This window comes from Gymnoscopelus braueri (genome assembly GCF_963280865.1).
Source record: "Gymnoscopelus braueri genome assembly, chromosome: 14".
Taxonomy (NCBI): Eukaryota; Metazoa; Chordata; class Actinopteri; order Myctophiformes; family Myctophidae; genus Gymnoscopelus; species Gymnoscopelus braueri.
Genome location: NC_137619.1, coordinates 45757519 through 45777073, shown reverse-complemented (window position 1 = coordinate 45777073; position 19555 = coordinate 45757519). Strand labels below are relative to the sequence as shown.

Sequence of the window (19555 nt, the reverse complement as noted above, 5' to 3'; positions counted from 1 at the left end):
ACTCAATATTTAGGACTGTTTCTCTGGCAAAAAAATGCATATTATAACTCATCTCTGTCGGGTGGATTCCTCATATGTCCAAAACTGTTACTTTTTAGGATTCAAATTCAAAAGTAGCAGATCTACAAGCTCAAAACGAGCTTGCAGATCTGCTGCTTTTGATGCTTTTGTGTGACGCTGTAGTATGATCAAGTAGGGCATTCTTTACGAATTTACGAAAAAAAAGTCAGTCAGACAGAGTGCATGGCAGACAGTCTTTACCATAGGAGTGCATGGCAGACAGTCTTTACCATAGGAGTGCATGGCAGACAGTCTTTACCATAGGAGTGCATGGCAGACAGTCTTTACCATAGGAATCTATGGCAGACAGTCTTTACCATAGGAGTGCATGGCAGACAGTCTTTACCATAGGAGTGCATGGCAGAAAGTCTTTACCATAGGAGTGCATGGCAGACAGTCTTTACCATAGGAATCTATGGCAGACAGTCTTTACCATAGGAGTGCATGGCAGACAGTCTTTACCATAGGAGTGCATGGCAGCCATAGGATTGCATGGCAGACAGTCTTTACCATAGGAGTGCATGGCAGACAGTCTTTACCATAGGATTGCATGGCAGACAGTCTTTACCATAGGAGTGCATGGCAGACAGTCTTTACCATAGGAGTGCATGGCAGACAGTCTTTACCATAGGAGTGCATGGCAGACAGTCTTTACCATAGGATTGCATGGCAGACAGTCTTTACCATAGGATTGCATGGCAGACAGTCTTTACCATAGGAGTGCATGGCAGACAGTCTTTACCATAGGAGTGCATGGCAGACAGTCTTTACCATAGGAGTGCATGGCAGACAGTCTTTACCATAGGAGTGCATGGCAGACAGTCTTTACCATAGGAGTGCATGGCAGACAGTCTTTACCATAGGAATCTATGGCAGACAGTCTTTACCATAGGAGAGCATGGCACTGACAGTTAAAAAAATGCTTTAAAATCCTTTTTAAATAAATCATTTTATTAATTTATTTATCTATATATAGGCATAGTTCACCCCCAAAATCTTTTCTATCGATTAGTCACCCCAAGGACACTTGAATTCATGGATATTTTTTTGTTTTTGTTGCATTCCTAAGCCAATCATTTGATGACCGGCAGCGGTTCCGGTAGGACATACAAAGGAGACTATTTGTGAACCGCTGCATACCGGTCCGCTGGTCATCAAATTATTGGCTTAGGAATGCGACAAAAACTAAAAAGTATCCATGAATTCAAGTCTCCATGGGGTGACTAATCGATAGAAATTGGGGTGAACTATCCCTTTAAGTGGCCGTGTGTAATAAGAGGGATAACCATGGTTTACCTGGTCCTCCCGGGTACTGGTCACCATTGCCGCCAGCGTGCTGAGCAGGGTGTGACGGGTAGGGGCTGGGACCGGGAGCGTGACCGGGGCCGGGCCCCAGCTGGGCGATCATCTCCATGACGTTGGGCATGGTCATCTGGCTGGGGCTCATGGTCTTGAAGCGCTTGGCCAGGGGTCCGTCGGGGTCCTCCTTGATGTGGATCTCAGACTTGATGGGCACAGGTCGCCAGCTACACGTAGGGTCAATGGTGACCTCCTCAAACTCGGAGCTATTAGCAACAAACGGAACTCTCGTCAACTTCTCAACTTCTACCTCGGGCAGGGTTGCCAGATCTGCTTATTATAATTTCCCCGCAAGATTTTATTTTAAAATAGCAGATCTACAAGCTTACAACGCGTCGCGTTGTAAGCTTGTAGATCTGCTATTTTCAAATAGCTGATGTATATGTTAAAGTGCTCATGTGGCCCACAGTCGCTTCTTTTGGGCTGGTTTTCCTAGACCTGGTTGCTTGTTTCTCTCACAGAATCTCAAATAATTGCGATTAACGATTACATTTTTTTTTTGGCATTGAACATTGGAACATAATATGAATAATAACTTAATTTTTGTTTGCCTTTTAGGCTTCATGATCAAAAATTGCACAGGGCAGATTACAAATAACTTCAAAAAGAAAAAAAGAAATTACTGACATATATTGAATATTTTTTTTTGGAAAATATTGGAAACGATTATGCAAAAAATAATTGCGATTAGGCCGATTATGTAATAATTGTGACAGGCCTGCTTCTACCTTTTCTTTTAATTGTGCAGTTGGGATGCAAATGAGATTATGCTTCATTCATAATTAGTTGTGCCCCCGTGTTTCGCGCCGCAAACAGTGGATCTATAAAGATCGGCTATTTTTGGCATGCGACTAAGTATAAATCAGGCTTTAGGAATAAGGAAGAGAAGTGTAGAAACCTACTTCTGGATGGCGTTGAGGATTCCCCACATGTACTGGTCCACCTCCAGACCTTCTAGTAACGCTGTTTTACTGCGGAGGACAAGAGTTGTGTTCTGTTAGCAACATTCTGCACCAAGCAGACATCATGGACCCTGGCGTCAGACGCGCACATTATCAAACCGTTGCTGTCGGGCAGAAACCTCTTATCTCCATATTCTAACTTTTTGTGTTATTTCGTAAATTAACGCCCTACTTGATCACACTACAGTGTCACACAAATGCATCAAAAGTAGCATATCTGCAAGCTCGAAACGCGGCGCCAAATGACGCATTTTGAGCTTGTGGATCTGCTACTTTTTTATTTGAATCCAAGTAACAGTTTTGGACATATGAGGTTTCCACCCGACAGAGACGAAACATTGGTTACTATGGCTGCAGCTACACCGGAGGCGTCAATTAGACTAAGCTGTTGACGCGTCCAATTGATTCTCAGATCTCGGTTCTATTTTGGAGCATCGATGCGCGGCACAGCCCATCCAAAATGAGTTGGAGCAACGCAAAAGCATCTGAGTGTAATTTTAAGATTTCTTTGGCTATTTTCTTTAAATCGTGAACATTTGTGCAAATCTTTGAATATATTCTACAAACAGTTTTTTGAAAAAACTTTCATGTTGCTATAATCAGTGGTGCTCCAACTTCAAGGACCCCCAAAATGATATGTATTTGGCCGCGGACCCCCATCTCAAAATATGTTGTTCCAGGGACGCCCAGAAGCACAGATCGGAGTTAAAACATATATACTGTATATATATATTGAAAGAGTCGCACACATTTTCACGATTTAAAAAATAAAATAGCAGATCTACAAGCTCATAGCGCGGCACTCGCTTGTAGATCTGCTATTTTTGAATAGCCAAAGAAATCAAAAAATGACACACAGATGCGTTCCCGGTCTTAATGGGTTAATTTCAGGGACACTCAGCGTGTCACAGCCTTTAGCCTTAATGTGACATTGGTAATGTGCTTTCACTTACTTGCATACAGGACACCTCCACGTCCCCCTCTCACAGTTGAGCTGCAGGTACGACTCTAGATCAAAGCACTGTCAAAACAAGAAATAACAACAACATTAAAGATATACGTTATAATGTCATAATAATAATAATAATAATAATAATAATAAAACTGTTATGTCATCCATCAGTGTCTGGTAAAGATAAAATAAACGTATTTTTTCCTCTTTTTTGTAACCCATTTTTTCACCCAGTGCCAATTGCCTAAGCTATAATCCTGGGCGCTCTCTCCCTCTGCCAGCCTGGGGAGAGCCCCGAACTGAGCTTATGCTTCCTTCAACACACAATCTTACAATAGCAAATCTTAAAAGCCCACAACGCTGTTGTGAGCTCGTAAGATCTGCTATTTTTGCAGAATGTTTAATTGAATACATAGGACCACAACGGAAACAAGGACCACAATGGAAAACAAGTCCCCAGGACTTTTTTGTGTTATCCTTTTAGCCTTAACATCTTACTGTACCACGTGCCGTTAACATTTCTGACTAATAATGTATTAAATTAATCAATCAATCACCTACCTGGACGTGTTTGCAGTCGTGCCCCCGTGCAGGCAGCTGGATGCGTCTGAAGGTGATGGGGCATTTTAGCGACACTTTGATGGCCGTCTGCTCCACGCCGTCTTCCCCGTTGAGCGTGGTGTTGCCTGCTGACGCCGCTACGCTGCTGAAGTTCCGCTTAACTGGACAGACGGAGAATGACTTTAAATAGGAGGACCTCCTCACCAACGATGATCGCTAGTTCAGCGGTTTTCAATGATTTTCGTGTCAAGGACCCCCCAGTCCCCACATTGATAGGTATTAGGCCACCACTTGAAAAGCCCAACTTGGAACATTTTATTTATATATAAATGTAGATACAAGTGTGAATATTATATTTGATCTTGGCGTTCAGACTCTGCTAATACATTACTCCCTGTTCAGCACACTAGCAGACAACCATTTAAGGGCAGGGGAGATATACGTACATCTATAAAAACCCCACCCCAGGGGAAAACAGAGCCCTTAGGGGTATAATAATGAAACTAAACTGTTCCTCTTTTTTCTGGGGACCCCTTCTCGGAACCCCCTCAATGACCCCTCGCCGGTCCCCGGACCCCACTTTGAGAACTACTGCCTTATACATCTCTGTGATCTAACCATGCTTAGCTTATGTTGCCATTTGTATCTTTATCTGTATGAAATCCACAGCTCCTAAACAAAGATGTTCCCAAAACAAGAACCACTGCACAAGTTAACAAGCAGCAGCAACGCATTGCAAGGCATACTAAGGCAAACATGCATTGCTGAAGCTAGCGTGATCTCATGTACTGGTGTAAAGCAAATGTAAAGTAATAGAGTGGAGGACATCGTCTCTGTCGGGGTGGAAACCTCATATGTCCAAAACTGTTACTTTGCAGGATTTAAAAAATAGCAAAAGTAGCAGATCGACAAGCTTGAGCCGCGTTTCAAGCTTGCAGATCTGCTACTTTTGATGCTTTTGTGTGACGCATGGAAAAACTAAAATGATTTAACCCTTTAAGAGCGGGAACGCAGCATCTGCGTGTCATTTTTAGATTTCTTTGGGCTATTCAAAAATAGCAGATCTACAAGCTCATAGCGCATTCGTGGCAAAATCTCGGATTATATATCTTTTAAAGCGAACATTTGTAAAATATTTAGTTCCAGGAACCCCCAGAAGCAAAGTTTTGAGTTACAAATGTCACAACTTTTCATGATTGCACAACTTTTCATGATTTTTCAAAAATAGCAGATCTACAAGCTCATAGCACTCGGTGCCGCGCTATGAGCTTGTATATCTGCTATTTTTTAATAGCCCAACGAAATCTAAAAATGACACACAGATGCTGCGTTCCCGGTCTTAAAGGGTTAATATGGAGAGATACGAGGTGTCTGCCCAACAGCGACGATATCTCATGTCTCATGTCTCATGTACTCGTGGTGTAAAGTGATTGTACTGTGGGTGTCCATACTCTTGGTGATGCAGTGCTCGGCCGGTAGCAGTCTCTTCTTCAGCAACCCCTGGAGGACGGAGCGCACCGACGGCCTGTGGACCAGCTGCAGCACGAACAGGTGGGACTGTGACACACCACACACACACACACACACACACACACACACACACATACACACACAGGATTACTACAAACGACTGATGTAGCTTTCACTTGTGTACATAAACAATAAATATAAAACAAAAAAGTTTGGAGGTTTGTGTTTGGTAAGATTATTTCTCCAGAAGTAAATGCTTCTTGGCAACGTAACTTTGATACCGTTGTTAAGCCTGTTTATTTCCCTTTTAAATGGTGCCGATTCTGTAAGGAACCTGCATTTGAGGAACGAGCCTGACACAGCTGAATATGTGGGTTGCGCGGCCATGAAAAAATCTCTGCCCATGTCAAACAGCTTGTTCTGCTATTGACTTGAAAATGGATTTTGAGCTTCCTACCCGGTACGCGGGGTACATGGGGTACCTCTGTGTCTCCCCATAGTATCCCACTCTAACAGACCCTCGGCCTCCAGGTCATTAAAGATGGAGTGCCATGATATTTTTCAACCCTAAAACCTGATCATAAGGTATTATTATTATGTAAGGATTTTTTTCAACAAAAAAAAAGTGTACAGTAAGTGTTAAAATGGTGTTTTTATGTAGACACACCCACCAGTGCATTAAGTATACCTGGTTCTCACCTTAGCACCTCCTCCACCACCTTAGCACCACCCACCTGTCCTAGTCCCTCCTCCTCCCCATGCCCACACCTGTTGTGTTATGATAATGAGGGGGAGGGTATGGCTTTGTGATGTCACTAAAGCGCTGTTTCTCTATTGGCACGTTTGACCCTCAAGGTTTCAGCCTCCAGGAAGAAACTCCAAATAGTCAGAGAAGACATAAAACACCATAAAAACACCACCGGGGGGCTTAATGAAGTTCTATCAACCTCATAGACACATGAAAAACAGAAAAAGTGCAAAAACATGGCACCACCTCTTTAAGGGTGCCGTTCCACTAATCGATTAACGGTCGTGCCCCCTCTACTCACACAGCAGCACGCGGTGACAGTGATCTGGATGGTGTTCCTCCCGGGTTGACAGACGTGCTTCAGGTGCAGGGGCTTGTGGGACGTCTTGTTGTCCCCCCGCTCGATGGTGAGGGGCGTGGCGTTGACGCTGACCTGAACGGAGGCCGGCCAGTTGGTGTTCATCTGCCGGTCCTCGTGGTGGTAGCACTTAAACTGCAGCTCCAGGTCTGACCTGCACCACAAACACACACACACACACACAGTGCTGCAGGAAACATACACATACACTCCCCTTTGAGGATCAAAGCTGCCCCCACCGTAGGGACTTTTAAAAACATGCTTCAGACCCACCTTTTCACTGTAGAGCAGTGGTTTTCAACCCTTTTCATATCAAGGACCATTATTTATTCGGCATTTGAGCCACGGACCACCGTTTGATGAGATTTAGCCTCTCAGACCCAAAACTTTGAATATTTTGTTATCGTTGGATATGATTTTGTCCACAATTCCATGCTGTATTGATGTTGGTACCATGGGAGAGACAACAGGCAAACGTTGATCAAAAACAATTCTTTAATTAAGTAATGCAGATATTTAACAATAATGTAACTCTTGAGAGCGTAAAATGAAACCGAATGGACCCGTACGGGTCCATTCGGTTTCATTTTACGCTCTCAAGAGTTAAAGATCTATAAGGGTCCATTTGGTTATCAACTCTCCATCATTTAGCTGGGGACCTGGGTCTTGTCCTATGTTTTTCTCTTTTTGTCTTTCTCTTCTCTTTCTTCGGACTGCGCACTACAAATACCGAACCTACGAACCTATTGACCACTTTTGCACGCACACAAATGTTTATAACCTGGGAGTAACATCGTTCACAGCCTTTTCTAATCTCCGAGGAGAAAAGCCTGGTGAGCGACCAAATGCAGAGCATGTCTAATAGGGCGGGACTTCCGTTGCATGTACTTCCCCTGTACTGTGAGCTGACATTTACAGTCAATCACATCATGGCTTTCATTCACAGTGAACAGATTTGTAAAGCGTCAACGTAACGTCCTTGCATAGGCAGTACTTCCCGGTTAGACACTCTCAGTAGCAGGTCTCGCCCAGTGTGGCCTTGTGCACAGCACCTTAAAGCACCTTAAGCCTAGTAGCACATGGGTCATTCCGAAAAAGCTTAAAGGTAGGGTAAGTGATTTTCTTTGGTTAAAATAAGTAGCTAAATAGCTCTATACTCTGATAGCATATAGGAGTCTCCATATTTCTCCTGCTCTTTATTAAACAGAAAATGCAATTACAATTTTATCCAATCAGGATAAAGAACTCAGTCAGGATACATATTAAACAAGTGAAATTGGAAGTGATGAGACAAAGAAATGAGCAGACAAAATTGGAACTGGAACACTATAAAAATGAATCTGATCTGATCTGAATGAACTCTCTTCTGATTGGCTGAAATATTGTCACCTAACTGAAAATGTATTTTCTGTTTATGAAAGAGCTGGAGAGACAGGGAGACCCCTGTTACTTAACAAACACACTATAGCAAGGATTACTATCAGAATATAGAGCTTTAACCTTTAACCTTTAAACAAAAAAATATCACCTTTAATCAACTTTGTCGCTCTTTCGCCTGCTCTGCCTCCTCCAGCAGAGGGGAAAGTGGAGGTGGCTCCTCACCATAATAAACAATGCATTGAATCTGGTCCCATTCTCAGAATGCCCGAGTGGAGTGGAATACCAACCACTGCTGGTGTGAATTTGGTGTTAAAGGCAGATGAAACGCTAGGATGATTTGGTCATTTGTTTTCTAGTTCAGGTAAAAACAAAAGTACAGCAGGGCAAAAAACATAAGGCTGACCTTGTAGTACACCGAAAGTGGTTAAACATTCAAACGAAGACTCTCCCTGTGCCCCTTCTTGACAACTTTTACTTCGATTGATGCTAGTCCACTATGCAGCACATGCTAGGTTCAATGCTAGGTTCATTGTTTTCCTGGTATCCTAGTTTCAGTGAGGCACTACACTGTTCTCCCTGCATTCTATGTATGTGATTATTTACCTTGTTGTTTATTGATCAAGAGCTCATGCTCACTCTGCTTATTCCGATCTCGCACTTGTAAGTCGCTGTGGATAAGAGCGTCTGCTAAATGCTTACTGTACATCGTAAATAGGCTCTATGCACAGCAGCCATATTGGAAAGAAATTGGGCCTCTTCCTTACTTCCTTCACAGGTGTTACCTATTATACTATAGTTCCATTTAGTGTAGCACAGTGGCTCTCAAACATTTTAATTTCAAGGACCGCCCATAACTCTGAGAGTGTACAAATGGAACCAAATGGACCTGTACGGGTCCATTTGGTTCCATTTGTACACTCTCAGAGTTACACGCCCGCAAGGGGCCATTTGGAACCCCCCCTCAGGGAACCCTGAGGGTCCCTGGAACCCACTGGTGTAGCAAGAGTGCTTCCAGTGAGCCAACATGCACAATGTCAGCGACCCTGACTCTGTTTTGACCAGAATGGAACGGAGCCATAATAATTAGCATCATTGGTAACACTTGTAAAGGAAGTACTGTAACGAGGCCCGATTTCTTTCCAATACATCAGGGGTCTTCAACAGGGGGTCCGGGACCCCTAGGGGGTCCTCAGAGCTACTATAGGGGGTCCGCCAAATTTTTGTGTGATAGGATTTAGTTTTTTTACATTAACCACTTGAACCCTAGAATTCCTTTTCTGAGGGGAACATTAGCCGAAAATAGCAGATCTACAAGCTCTCAACGCCTCGCGCTGCGAGACGTTGAGAGCTTGTAGATCGGCTATTTTTGGCAAAGAGGCTATACTGTAGGTGTAGAGGGAAAAAATAGCAGACTAAGTAAAAAAAAACTTTAATCTGAAACACAATTTTATACAATATAGAGTAGGGGGTCCCTGCTTCATCTCTCTCTCAGCTAGGGGGTCCTTGGCCTGAAAACGTTGAGGACCCCTGCAAAACGGCTATTGTGCATTTAGAGCCTATTGTACATTTCAAGACAATTAAGAGGCGTTTGGAAGTGTTGTTGCGGCAGGCCGGGCGCTACATTACCTCCACATGAGGGTCTGGTGGACGGAGGGTCTCAGGTGGAACACGTGGTTACTGACGGCCAGGTTGTGCTCTAGGCGGAAGGGTTCCAACACCACCCCGTCGCGCACCGGGAACGTCAGCCGCAGCTCCTCGTTCGGGTGGGCTGGGAGAGACGGAGCACAGCTTTCTTTTAGGACACAATTATCCCGAGTTTTTTCTGAATGCCCTCAGTGCCAGAACGAGTTATCCCGAGTTAAAAAAAATAATATATATATATCATTGTCTGAAGATTTGCAGCTCCATCCACTCCTTGTTAAACTTATAACTGAAAAAGGCTGTATCTCGCTTCCTAAGCACTTTCTTTTAACTTTGAAAAAAAATAAAAAAATTGCTGGCACAGTATGAACATATTTTTTTATTTCATTGGCACTGAGAGAGTTAACTCTGAGCGTGTAAACATGGAACCAAATGGACCCTAAGGGATCCACTTGGTTCCATTTGTACACTCTCCGAGTTACAGATCTGTAACCCCTCAAGTTGCACACAAAATAGTCAAACTGCGCAAGCTCACAGTGGTTCTGAAAGACACAATGCAGTAGGCTATATGGATAATATAATAATAATAATAATAATAAAACTTTATTTATATAGCACCTCTCAAAACTGGGTTACAAAGTGCTTTACAAAGAAAACAGCAAAAGCAAAAGTACACAAAACAAAAACAATGTAAAGATTAAAAACAATGCAGAAAGCAAAGCAGAGATGCACATGAACTTGACTAGGGCTGGGCATTAAAAGCTAATCTATAGAAGTGGGTTTTAAGGAGGGATTTAAACCGGGGGATAGACTCTGTGAGCCTGATCTCTAGGGGCAGGGCATTCCAGAGGGTAGGGGCTCTGAAAGCGAAGGCCATGCGACCTTTTGCATTTAACAGACCCTTTGGAATGGCCAGGAGTGCTTGTTTAGAAGATCTCAGACTACGTGTAGGCACATATGGGGTGAGTAGGTCCAAGATATAGACTGGGGCTAGACCTAGCCTGGCTTTATGAGTAGTGAGTAAAATTTTGTAATTAATTCTAAATTCAACTGGGAGCCAATGGAGGGATGCTAGAATGGGTGTGATATGATCAAATTTTTTTGTACCAGTTAAGAGACGGGCCGCAGCATTTTGAACCAGCTGAAGGCTGTGGATCGATTTTTTTGAGAGGCAGGTGTAGAGAGAATTACAGTAGTCTAACCGCGAGAAGATGAAGGCATGAACAACTTTTTCTAAGTCGGCAATGGACAGGAATGATTTAATTTTTGCTATATTTCTAAGGTGATAGAATGACGATTGAACGACCTTTTTAACGTGCTGTTGGAAGTTGAGGTCTGGGTCAAAGGTGACACCCAGGTTTCTAACTGTGGCTTTGAGGTTTGGAACTAATGGGCCGAGGTTGTTTTCAATCTGGGCTCTGGCGAGGGGGGAGCCGAACACCAGAACCTCTGATTTGTTCTCGTTCAGCTGAAGGAAGTTGTTAGACATCCATTTTCTTATGTCGGTAATGCAGTTATGTAGGGTGGGAAGACTGTCTTTGTTGTCCGGGGTTATTGGTAGATAAAGCTGTGTATCGTCAGCATAGCAATGAAATTGAATATTGTAGGAACGGATTATGTCGCCTAAAGGGAGCATATAGAGGGAAAACAGGATAGGGCCGAGAATTGAGCCCTGGGGGACCCCACAGTGTAAGGGGGCTAGGGATGATGACACTTCCCCAATGGCGACTGAGAAGTGTCTGCCAAGTGTCTGAGAAGTGTCTGCCACTTAAATAGGACTTGAACCATCGGAGGGCCAATATGACTCTGATTATTACTTATATAAGGAGGCAAGGTAGTTGAAGGCTACAGTACCTGAGGTAATGTCAGCCAGCCTACCAGCTATCGTCTCCTCAACTTTGTTAAAAAATACTATACTATCACTACTATCACTGATGTGATTCTGAAAGTGAGTGAGACCGATTTGTCCTTCTGATGGATTTTGATTGGCTGTCAGCGTTTCTATCGTTCATAAAATAGTTCTGGAAGGGATCCAAACAATATCGTTCATGGCTATCGTTCTCGTTGCAGTGGTGGTGTGGAAGTTATAGTTTTTAGTGCTTGCTGTGTGTGTAGCCAAGAGAAAGACACTTTGGACCGGAATATCGGGGACAATGTTTGAGTGCGAAGTTCTCACCTGACAGCGGAGGAAGCGACGTCATATTTGGCTTCATGTCGGGGGGAAAGGGGGGCTTGGCGTCCTGATTGGGCGATAGGTACGGAGGAATACTGCTTCCTGGGGTCATGGGGGGCGTGGGGTTACCAGGGACAGGCGAGTGAGGGTAGTTACCAGGCCTTGGAGGCTACAGAGAGACAGACAGACAGACAGACAGACAGACAGACAGACAGACAGACAGACAGACAGACAGACAGACAGACAGAATATACAGTAGTTATTTAACACTTAATGCATTTTTAACGTACTCTACCATACAGATTGGTTAAAAATAATTGTATTCACACACACACAAAAAGGAAGTTATGGATTGCAGCTTTTAACCAGTAGAAAATAGTGATTTGAAGGGCAGGAAAACGTACCCCATTGCCTTGGCTGTAGGAGTACCCGCCCCCAGAGAAGTTGTTACTCTGACCGTTGAATTGCTCTTGCTGTGAAGGACATACAAAAGAGGAAACAAGAGCACGGTTAGTTGTTTATAACGGATTCTATAGCACAATTATTTCAAACTATTGCCTTCTTCTCAACCTTTTTCATTCGAAACGCATTAGGCCATGGACCCTCATTTTGTATGATTTGCTATGTCCGGGATCCCAATCAACGAATTTAGACTGTTTTTCATCGCACCCATGCCTCACGTTTTTACCGTCTTTGTTCATTTGGTGTTCTCTAATGTTTCCTTAATTTTCGGTGTAAATTCCTGTTAACTGTTAGGGCCTATTAAAGGGATTGTAAACAAAGAAAAAAACTCCAGCAGTTCGTTTCCCCGACCACCAGGGGGTGACGTAGGGAGGACTTCCATAGAGTTAAGGGGACTTCTAAACGGGCCATGCCGAATATAGGTTACTTTATTCGGATACAATTCGCGGAACTGCCCGCCCCTGCCGGTTCTCTGAATTTTTATTTTTAAATAGGCTCTTTCATGACAAATTGACCACATATATGAAGTTAAACAACTAAATTCTATCCAAACGCTATCTGAAAAGTAAATTATGTGCCTCAAAAACGAAGTTTGAGAGCGTTTTCAAACCGAAAGTAAAAAGTTCACACGGACACGGACGCGCACATGCGTGCGTTAATTTACAGCCCGCTACAAACATAAACAGTAGGGAAATACGATTTCAGAAAGAGGACTGTGTTTCAATGCAGGAAAACACCCCAGCATCATTATATAGTGGCTGATAGAGGGGAAAAAATGCAAAATATATATAGATATTTTTCAAATTTAGGCTTAATGTTGCCAACAATCCCTTTAACTGAAGACACCTCAGCTTTACCTTGTAGTACTGGCCCATGGGCATGCCAGGCGGGTACTGCCCCTGGCCCTGCTGCCCTCCCGGCATCCTCTGGCCAGGGTAGTTAGGAGAGGGCAGCGGTCTGGAGGCGTTGGCCGACGAGTACTGACCCTGCTGGGGCGGGAACTGACCGTTAGGTCCATACTGCTGACCGCCATACGGTGCCTGGAAGGACAATGGAGAAGATTACATATCGTCTTTGTCGGGGGGGGGGGAACTGTGTATTTCCAAAACTGTTACTTTTCAGGATTAAAATTCAATGGCAAAAGAAAGTATGGCTGATTGATGTTAAAGTAATACAATGCAGGTCCACAAATAACGATGTTTAGCAACCTCTGCTGGTCACTACCGTCATTGCAGGCCTGTAGTGGATGCCTGCATTACCCAGAATTCCATTTGTTTTCACTGGATGACGGAAGCGTTTCAAAAAGCGTTCTTTTAATTGTTTTATACTATCTGCGGATCGTTTCTCTTAGCCAGTGGAGCATTAGTTACCGTGTGCTGTGTTTTCTTTTTCTGTTGTTTTTCCATCTTCAAATCTTATAATCTCTTAAAAACAGCGTGAGATTCCCTTTTGTTATTAGCGCGGTAGTTCCTGGCCAAAAAGGAAACCGGTGCGGTAGTTCCTAGCCGTTTTCCGGCCGGATGACGTCATTTTTGCGGGAAACACGTCCCTGTCAACTTTCAATAGAAAATACACACACACACTCTCTCTCTCTCACACACACACACACACACACACACACACACACACACACACACACACACACACACACACACACACACACACACACACACACACACACACACACACACACACACACACACACACACACACACACACACACAGGAGCTGCCTGGTTCACACCACACCACACAGTATCCACAGTGCAGCTCCACTGGAGCAGTTAGTAGCGGGGGTTAGGGTGCCTTGCTCAAGGGACGACGCGGACGTGCATGTAAACAAAGCCTGTGTGCGAGACGGCGGAGGGTCCCGACTAACGCCTGCCTGGAACAATAATATTTCTAACGCGATCCTCCATTGCAGAGTGATCGCCGATCGAAAACGGCTCACTTCCACCACGTTAAAAATAAATAGGAGGATATAGGATAGGATATTAAGCTTTTAGTCATGGAGTCAACATTGGAGCGGACGAACGGAAGCATTTTTGACATGGATCCACATCCGGCCTCTCTTTCTTAGAGACTCCTTGGATGATCCCAAAGTTTCGTTAGAGCGCCCCACGTGGGAAAAATATATATATTAAAAAAATGGGCCAAAAACGGTCTGGACCGTTTATGGCACATAACGCATAGCTTCTCAAAAACGGTCCGGACCGTTTTTGGCACACAATGTGTTAAGTAAAAAAAATTGAGTACTTTTCCCACCACTGCCCCCTAAATGCTGTGATGGATTAAAATGGTCGCCACTTGCCTCTCCGGGGTACGGCCTCTTCATGGCCTGCATAGGCATGCCCTGTCTGGGCCCTCCGGGATAGCCCTGCTGTGGCATCCGTTGCCCGTGCGCTCCGAAAGGCACCATGCCCGGGGCTCGAACTTGGCCCATGCCCATGGGGCCGGGCCCGCCCATGTTGGGGTTGTTCATGGGCGACGGCATGCCGGCCGGGTTCATCCCTCCGGGGGGCCCTCGTGGTGGGCCGGCCTGGCTCATGAACTGGCTGGTGTAGGTCTGTGCAGGTCCCATCTGGAACGACGGACACATCTGGAGGGCGAAACCACACGTTGTTTTATTTATCGGGGGGGGGAAGACAGACAAGGAAAGAGGCTCTCACTCTATTAACTCATTCAGTGCTATTGACGTGTTTGACATGTTTTTTTTCCCGAAGGCCCTGGGTGCCAATGACGTGTTTGACGTGTTTTGCGAATTTCTTTTTTTTAAACACAGAACCAGGAGATAACGAGATCCTAAGATTTACTGCTCCTTTCACTTCCTGGTTAAAGTATTTGGGAAATATTCTGTATCTCGGCTCCTGTGTTTTACTATGTTTGTTTGGCGAGACATGCTATTTTCAACGGCGTATAACAAGCGAACGGGATGCCTTTTTTCTTTTTTTTACGGAAGCACAGTGAAACCCTTGGTGATTAGCAACCATCAGGGGATCGATCATAATGGAGATAAATATTCTGTGACTACTTGAAAAGGTAAGAATATCTAAAAATCGCTGGCACTATGGCCAATTATTTTTTTATTTACTTCTTTAATCTTTATTGTGAGTCCCCTTTAAGGCTTCCACTGCATATTAGCGTCACGTTTTGGTCTTTTTAAGCACTTTCAACCAGGCATCCCTGGTTGAAAGAACAAACATTTTTTTTCCCCCGAAATGTCTAAAATGAGTGAAAACATGTCCCTGTGTTGTGCTTAAGGTAAGGTAAAGCAAGTGGTTAACCACTTTAAACCTATATACTTGACTATATAGCTGACCGGGGTCCCCCAGAGGTCTATACTAGAGCCAGTAGTATATTATCTTCTACACCAGGCAAGGCAAGGCAAGGCAGTTTTATCTGTATAACACATTTCAACAACAAGGCAATTCAATGTGCTTTACACAAAACATCAAGCAAAGGAAACACAATTATAAAATGACATTAGGATGCATAAAACAATATCGTCCAAATCTCTTCCCCCGAAAATAACCGACATATTTTCGACTAATGTTTCCCCCATGAATAGGGTCGTTGCTGGGTCTCCAGCAGTGTTGATTTCGTCGACTAAAACTAAGATTTTTTTTTTGTAGACTACTTTTTTTCACTGTCAAACTGTCACAAATCAAAATTAAAACTAAACTATGACGACTAAAACTAAGACTAAATATATTGACAATTTCGTCAACAAATAAAAACTAGACTCAAATGTTAGGGAGGGACGAGTGGAGAAGAGATCCATTAGAACTAAAAGACAAGTCATTTTATGTTTGGTTGCGCTTGGGTATTGCGCTCTGAAATAGCAGATCTACAAGCTCACAACGCGTCGCCCTGCGACGCGTTGTGAGCTTGTAGATCTGCTATTTTCAGCACGCAATCAAGTGTAAGATCAGGCATTACGACGCCATCAAGGCACCGCCAAAATACATTTTAGTCGACTAAATCAACTGTAGATTTAGTCGACTATAATCTTATAATATTTAGTCGACTATAATCTTATAATATTTAGTCGACTAAAACTAGACAAAAACTAAAACATTTCAGATGACTAAAATATGACTAAAACTAAATGGAATTTTATTCAAAAGTATGACTAAAACAATCAATTTTTTTTTTGTCAAAATCAACACTGGTCTCCAGCCGTGAGGAGGCGATGGATGGCGGCAGCTTGGTTTGGCTCACCTGTCCGTACTGGTTCATATCTTTGTTCTGGGTCTCCTGCTGCATGGCCGCCACGGGTGGCGGTGGCGGTGGCCGTGGCCGTAGCGGCGGCGGCCGCCACGGCAGCAGCAGCGGCCGCCGGCGGCCGGCTGGGTGAAGTCGCCCCCCGGGCGCGAGTGGGGGGAGGTCATACCCATGCCTCCTGGAGGGGGGCCGTTGGGACCGCCGGAATAACTGCAAGAAAAATGCAAGAAAGACAACGGTAATATCGTCGCTGTCGTCGGGGAGAGAAACCTCTTATCTCAATTTTTTCTTTTTTCATAAATCAACGCCCTATACTTGATCGTACTACAGCATCACACATAAGAATCAAAAGTAGTAGATCTACAAGCTCAAAAGCTTGACATTTACTACTACTACTTTTGCCGTTTTTGACTTTAAATCATGAAAAGTAACAGTTTTGGACATATGAGGTTTCCACCCGAGGGGAGGGGAGGGGGGGGGGTTAATACGGAATAACAATCATTTTAGCCACTTTATCCATTTCTAATGTCGGCTATTCAAAAATGGCAGATTTACAAGCTCGCAGTGCGGCATGAAGTGACGCGCTGTAAGCTTGTATCAAACAAAACAAAAAAGGAAAAATGTTTGCGTATTTGAAATATTTAGTAATTTTGATTTTTTTTTACATAATTCTTCTCTCTTGGGAAGTACCTGGAACAAAAAAAAATCCGATGCGGGGTGTGTGTGTGTGTGTGTGGGGGGGGGGGGGGGGGGTGTAGTGTGGGGTGGGGCAGGGGGCGGGGGGTCCGCTGCCAAATACAGGATACATTTGGGGGTCCTTGAGCAGTGTTGCCAGATTCTGTGAGAGAAACAAGCAACCAGGTCTTGGGAAACCAGCCCAAAAGAAGCGACTATGGGCCACATGAGCACTTTAACATATACATCAGCTATTTGAAAATAGCAGATGCGACACGTTGTGAGCTTGTAGATCGGCTATTTTGAAATAAAAACTTGCAGGGAAATTATAATAAGCAGATCTGGCAACCCTGTCCTTGACATGAAAAGGTTTTGAGAAAAAAAAACTGTGTTTAAATTAACAGTATACCTGCCACTGTATCCCCCAGGGCCTCCGGGGTAGCCGCCGGGTCTGCCGTACATGCCCTGCTGCATGTAGGCCTGGTTGGAGCCTCCTTTGGATGGGAACTGCTGCTGCTGCCCGCTGAACTGCGGTGAGTTGAGCCCCGCCCCGCCGCCAGACATCCCCGGACCCATAGGGTGGTTACCCATAGGGTGGTTCCCCCCCATGTTCATAGGGTTGTTGCTGTTGACCATCGCGTTACTTACCACCTGCACACACACACAGCGTAGTCGAGGAGAAAGTCAAATACAAATACAGAATATGAATTAATGTTAACTCTTTGACTGCCAATGAAATATTTTTTTCCCGTCATATTTTGCTAAGGCTCCGATTGCCAATGACGAGAATGACGAGATTTCGTGTTTTCAGTGGTTTTTACGCTAGATGGCGCTGTTCGCTAACCTATGAGTCACCATTTGACTCCCATTGAAGCAAAGAAGCAGCGATCGCAAAAAAAAAAAAACTTAACTTCCATGTAAATGGATTTGGAAAAATGGCATTTTCTCTGCTTTCTGCTGCTTTTTGGCGAAAACAACCTACAATCAACTGCCAATAACTATGGAATGGATGATCGCGACGGCACGCTCCCCCCCCCCCCCCCGATTCTATGAGACTCAGATACGTCTTTTAAAGCGTTTGGAGGGATCGATCATACTGAAGATAGATATTCTATGATTTTTTAAAAGTTGGTGAAAACACTCGAAAATCGCTGCCAGTGGCTTAGCAAACAATTTGCTTAGCAAACAAAACAACATGTTAAAGGAAGGTACCCCCCAAAATCACAGGTTTGAGAACCACTGCACTATGACACCATGAGTCGTAATGAATGGTCTATATACATTTTAGACCATTCACTACGACTCACGGTGTCATAGTTTCTCATAGGTTCTCAACCTGTGATTTGGGGGGGGGGGGTCCCCATCCCAGATGACAGTGAAGTGACAATTTAATGACTTTTAAGACATTTTTAATACCAAAAAAAATAAACGTTACTGCATCAAAAGTAATCAACAAACTATACTATAAAAACGAGTCAAAAATTTGCCAAATTGTCAAATAAATAAGTACATCGGCTTTTTTTCACAATATTCATCTGTCGAACCCGAGTCGAAATAAATGTAATGCCTCAACTTCTACATTCCAAGTGCTTATCAGGGTTCAAATATCTCTAGACTCTAGAAATGATGTATATATTCAAGTGGAGGCACAATTGTAACCTACGTGACTTTGGGACGTGTTGGTCACACCCCACACCGTCGTGACCACGGAGAGGGACCCGGGTTGTGGCTGGTTGTGGTTGGTGTGGTTGGTTGTCTGCTGCCACGGGACCGAGTCATAGGGGAAGGAGCCATCACTGCAAAATCACACGGAGCCAAACACACACCACTGTTATCACTAGGAAGCAAAACCAGTGGAGGAAGAAGCACTCAATTTTTTGTTTACATAACCCATTAAAACCGGGAACGCATCTGTGTGACCATTATTTTATACTTTGGCTATTCAAAAATAGCAGATATACAAGCTCATAGAGTGCCGCGCTATGAGCTTGTATATCTGCTATTTTTTTTTTTATCTTGAAAATTGGTGCAAATCTTTGAATATCTATATTTTTTTTAAGCAATTTTTTTACACAAATCTTTGCTTCTGGGGGTCCCTGGAACAAAATATTTTCAGATGGGGGTCCGCGGCCAACTACGTATAATTTTAATTTTGGGGGTCCTTGACAAGAAAAAGTTTGAGCACCACTGATATCATATATTAGCAACATAAGTGTTTCAGAAAACTGCTAGGATTAAGAAGACATTTGTAGAATCGTATCTCAGGTCTTAATGGGTAAGTAAACGTATCAATACTGCAATATGGAAATACTCTGTTACAAGTAAAAGTATTGTATTCAGAAATTACTTGAGTGAAAGTTTTGGCATCAACATATACTTAAATTAAATAGACTAAAATAACATATAGCCTTTTTTTCCCTACTTATATTGATCCCAAATAACTGGCCATGGGGTCTATTTGCAGAATTTCCCATGTCGTCCAGTTTCCCCAGCAATACAACCCCCATAGCATAGAGTGAAGCCCATAAGCT

At 43.7% G+C, this 19555-nt stretch overlaps 1 protein-coding gene across 1 annotated transcript in view; it reads right to left on the bottom strand.

The window, feature by feature from the left end:
• Positions 1-19555, bottom strand: part of LOC308100915 (zinc finger MIZ domain-containing protein 1-like) — a 308008-nt gene that overhangs the window by 9006 nt on the left and 279447 nt on the right. The window contains 16 exon segments of the mRNA XM_080450101.1: positions 1357-1625; positions 2322-2390; positions 3335-3402; positions 3895-4055; positions 5346-5451; positions 6414-6624; positions 9477-9618; positions 11668-11833; positions 12069-12137; positions 12984-13166; positions 14437-14724; positions 16347-16400; positions 16402-16464; positions 16466-16559; positions 17434-17675; positions 18688-18820. Of these exon segments, the coding sequence (XP_080306227.1) occupies positions 1357-1625; positions 2322-2390; positions 3335-3402; positions 3895-4055; positions 5346-5451; positions 6414-6624; positions 9477-9618; positions 11668-11833; positions 12069-12137; positions 12984-13166; positions 14437-14724; positions 16347-16400; positions 16402-16464; positions 16466-16559; positions 17434-17675; positions 18688-18820 (2318 nt within the window).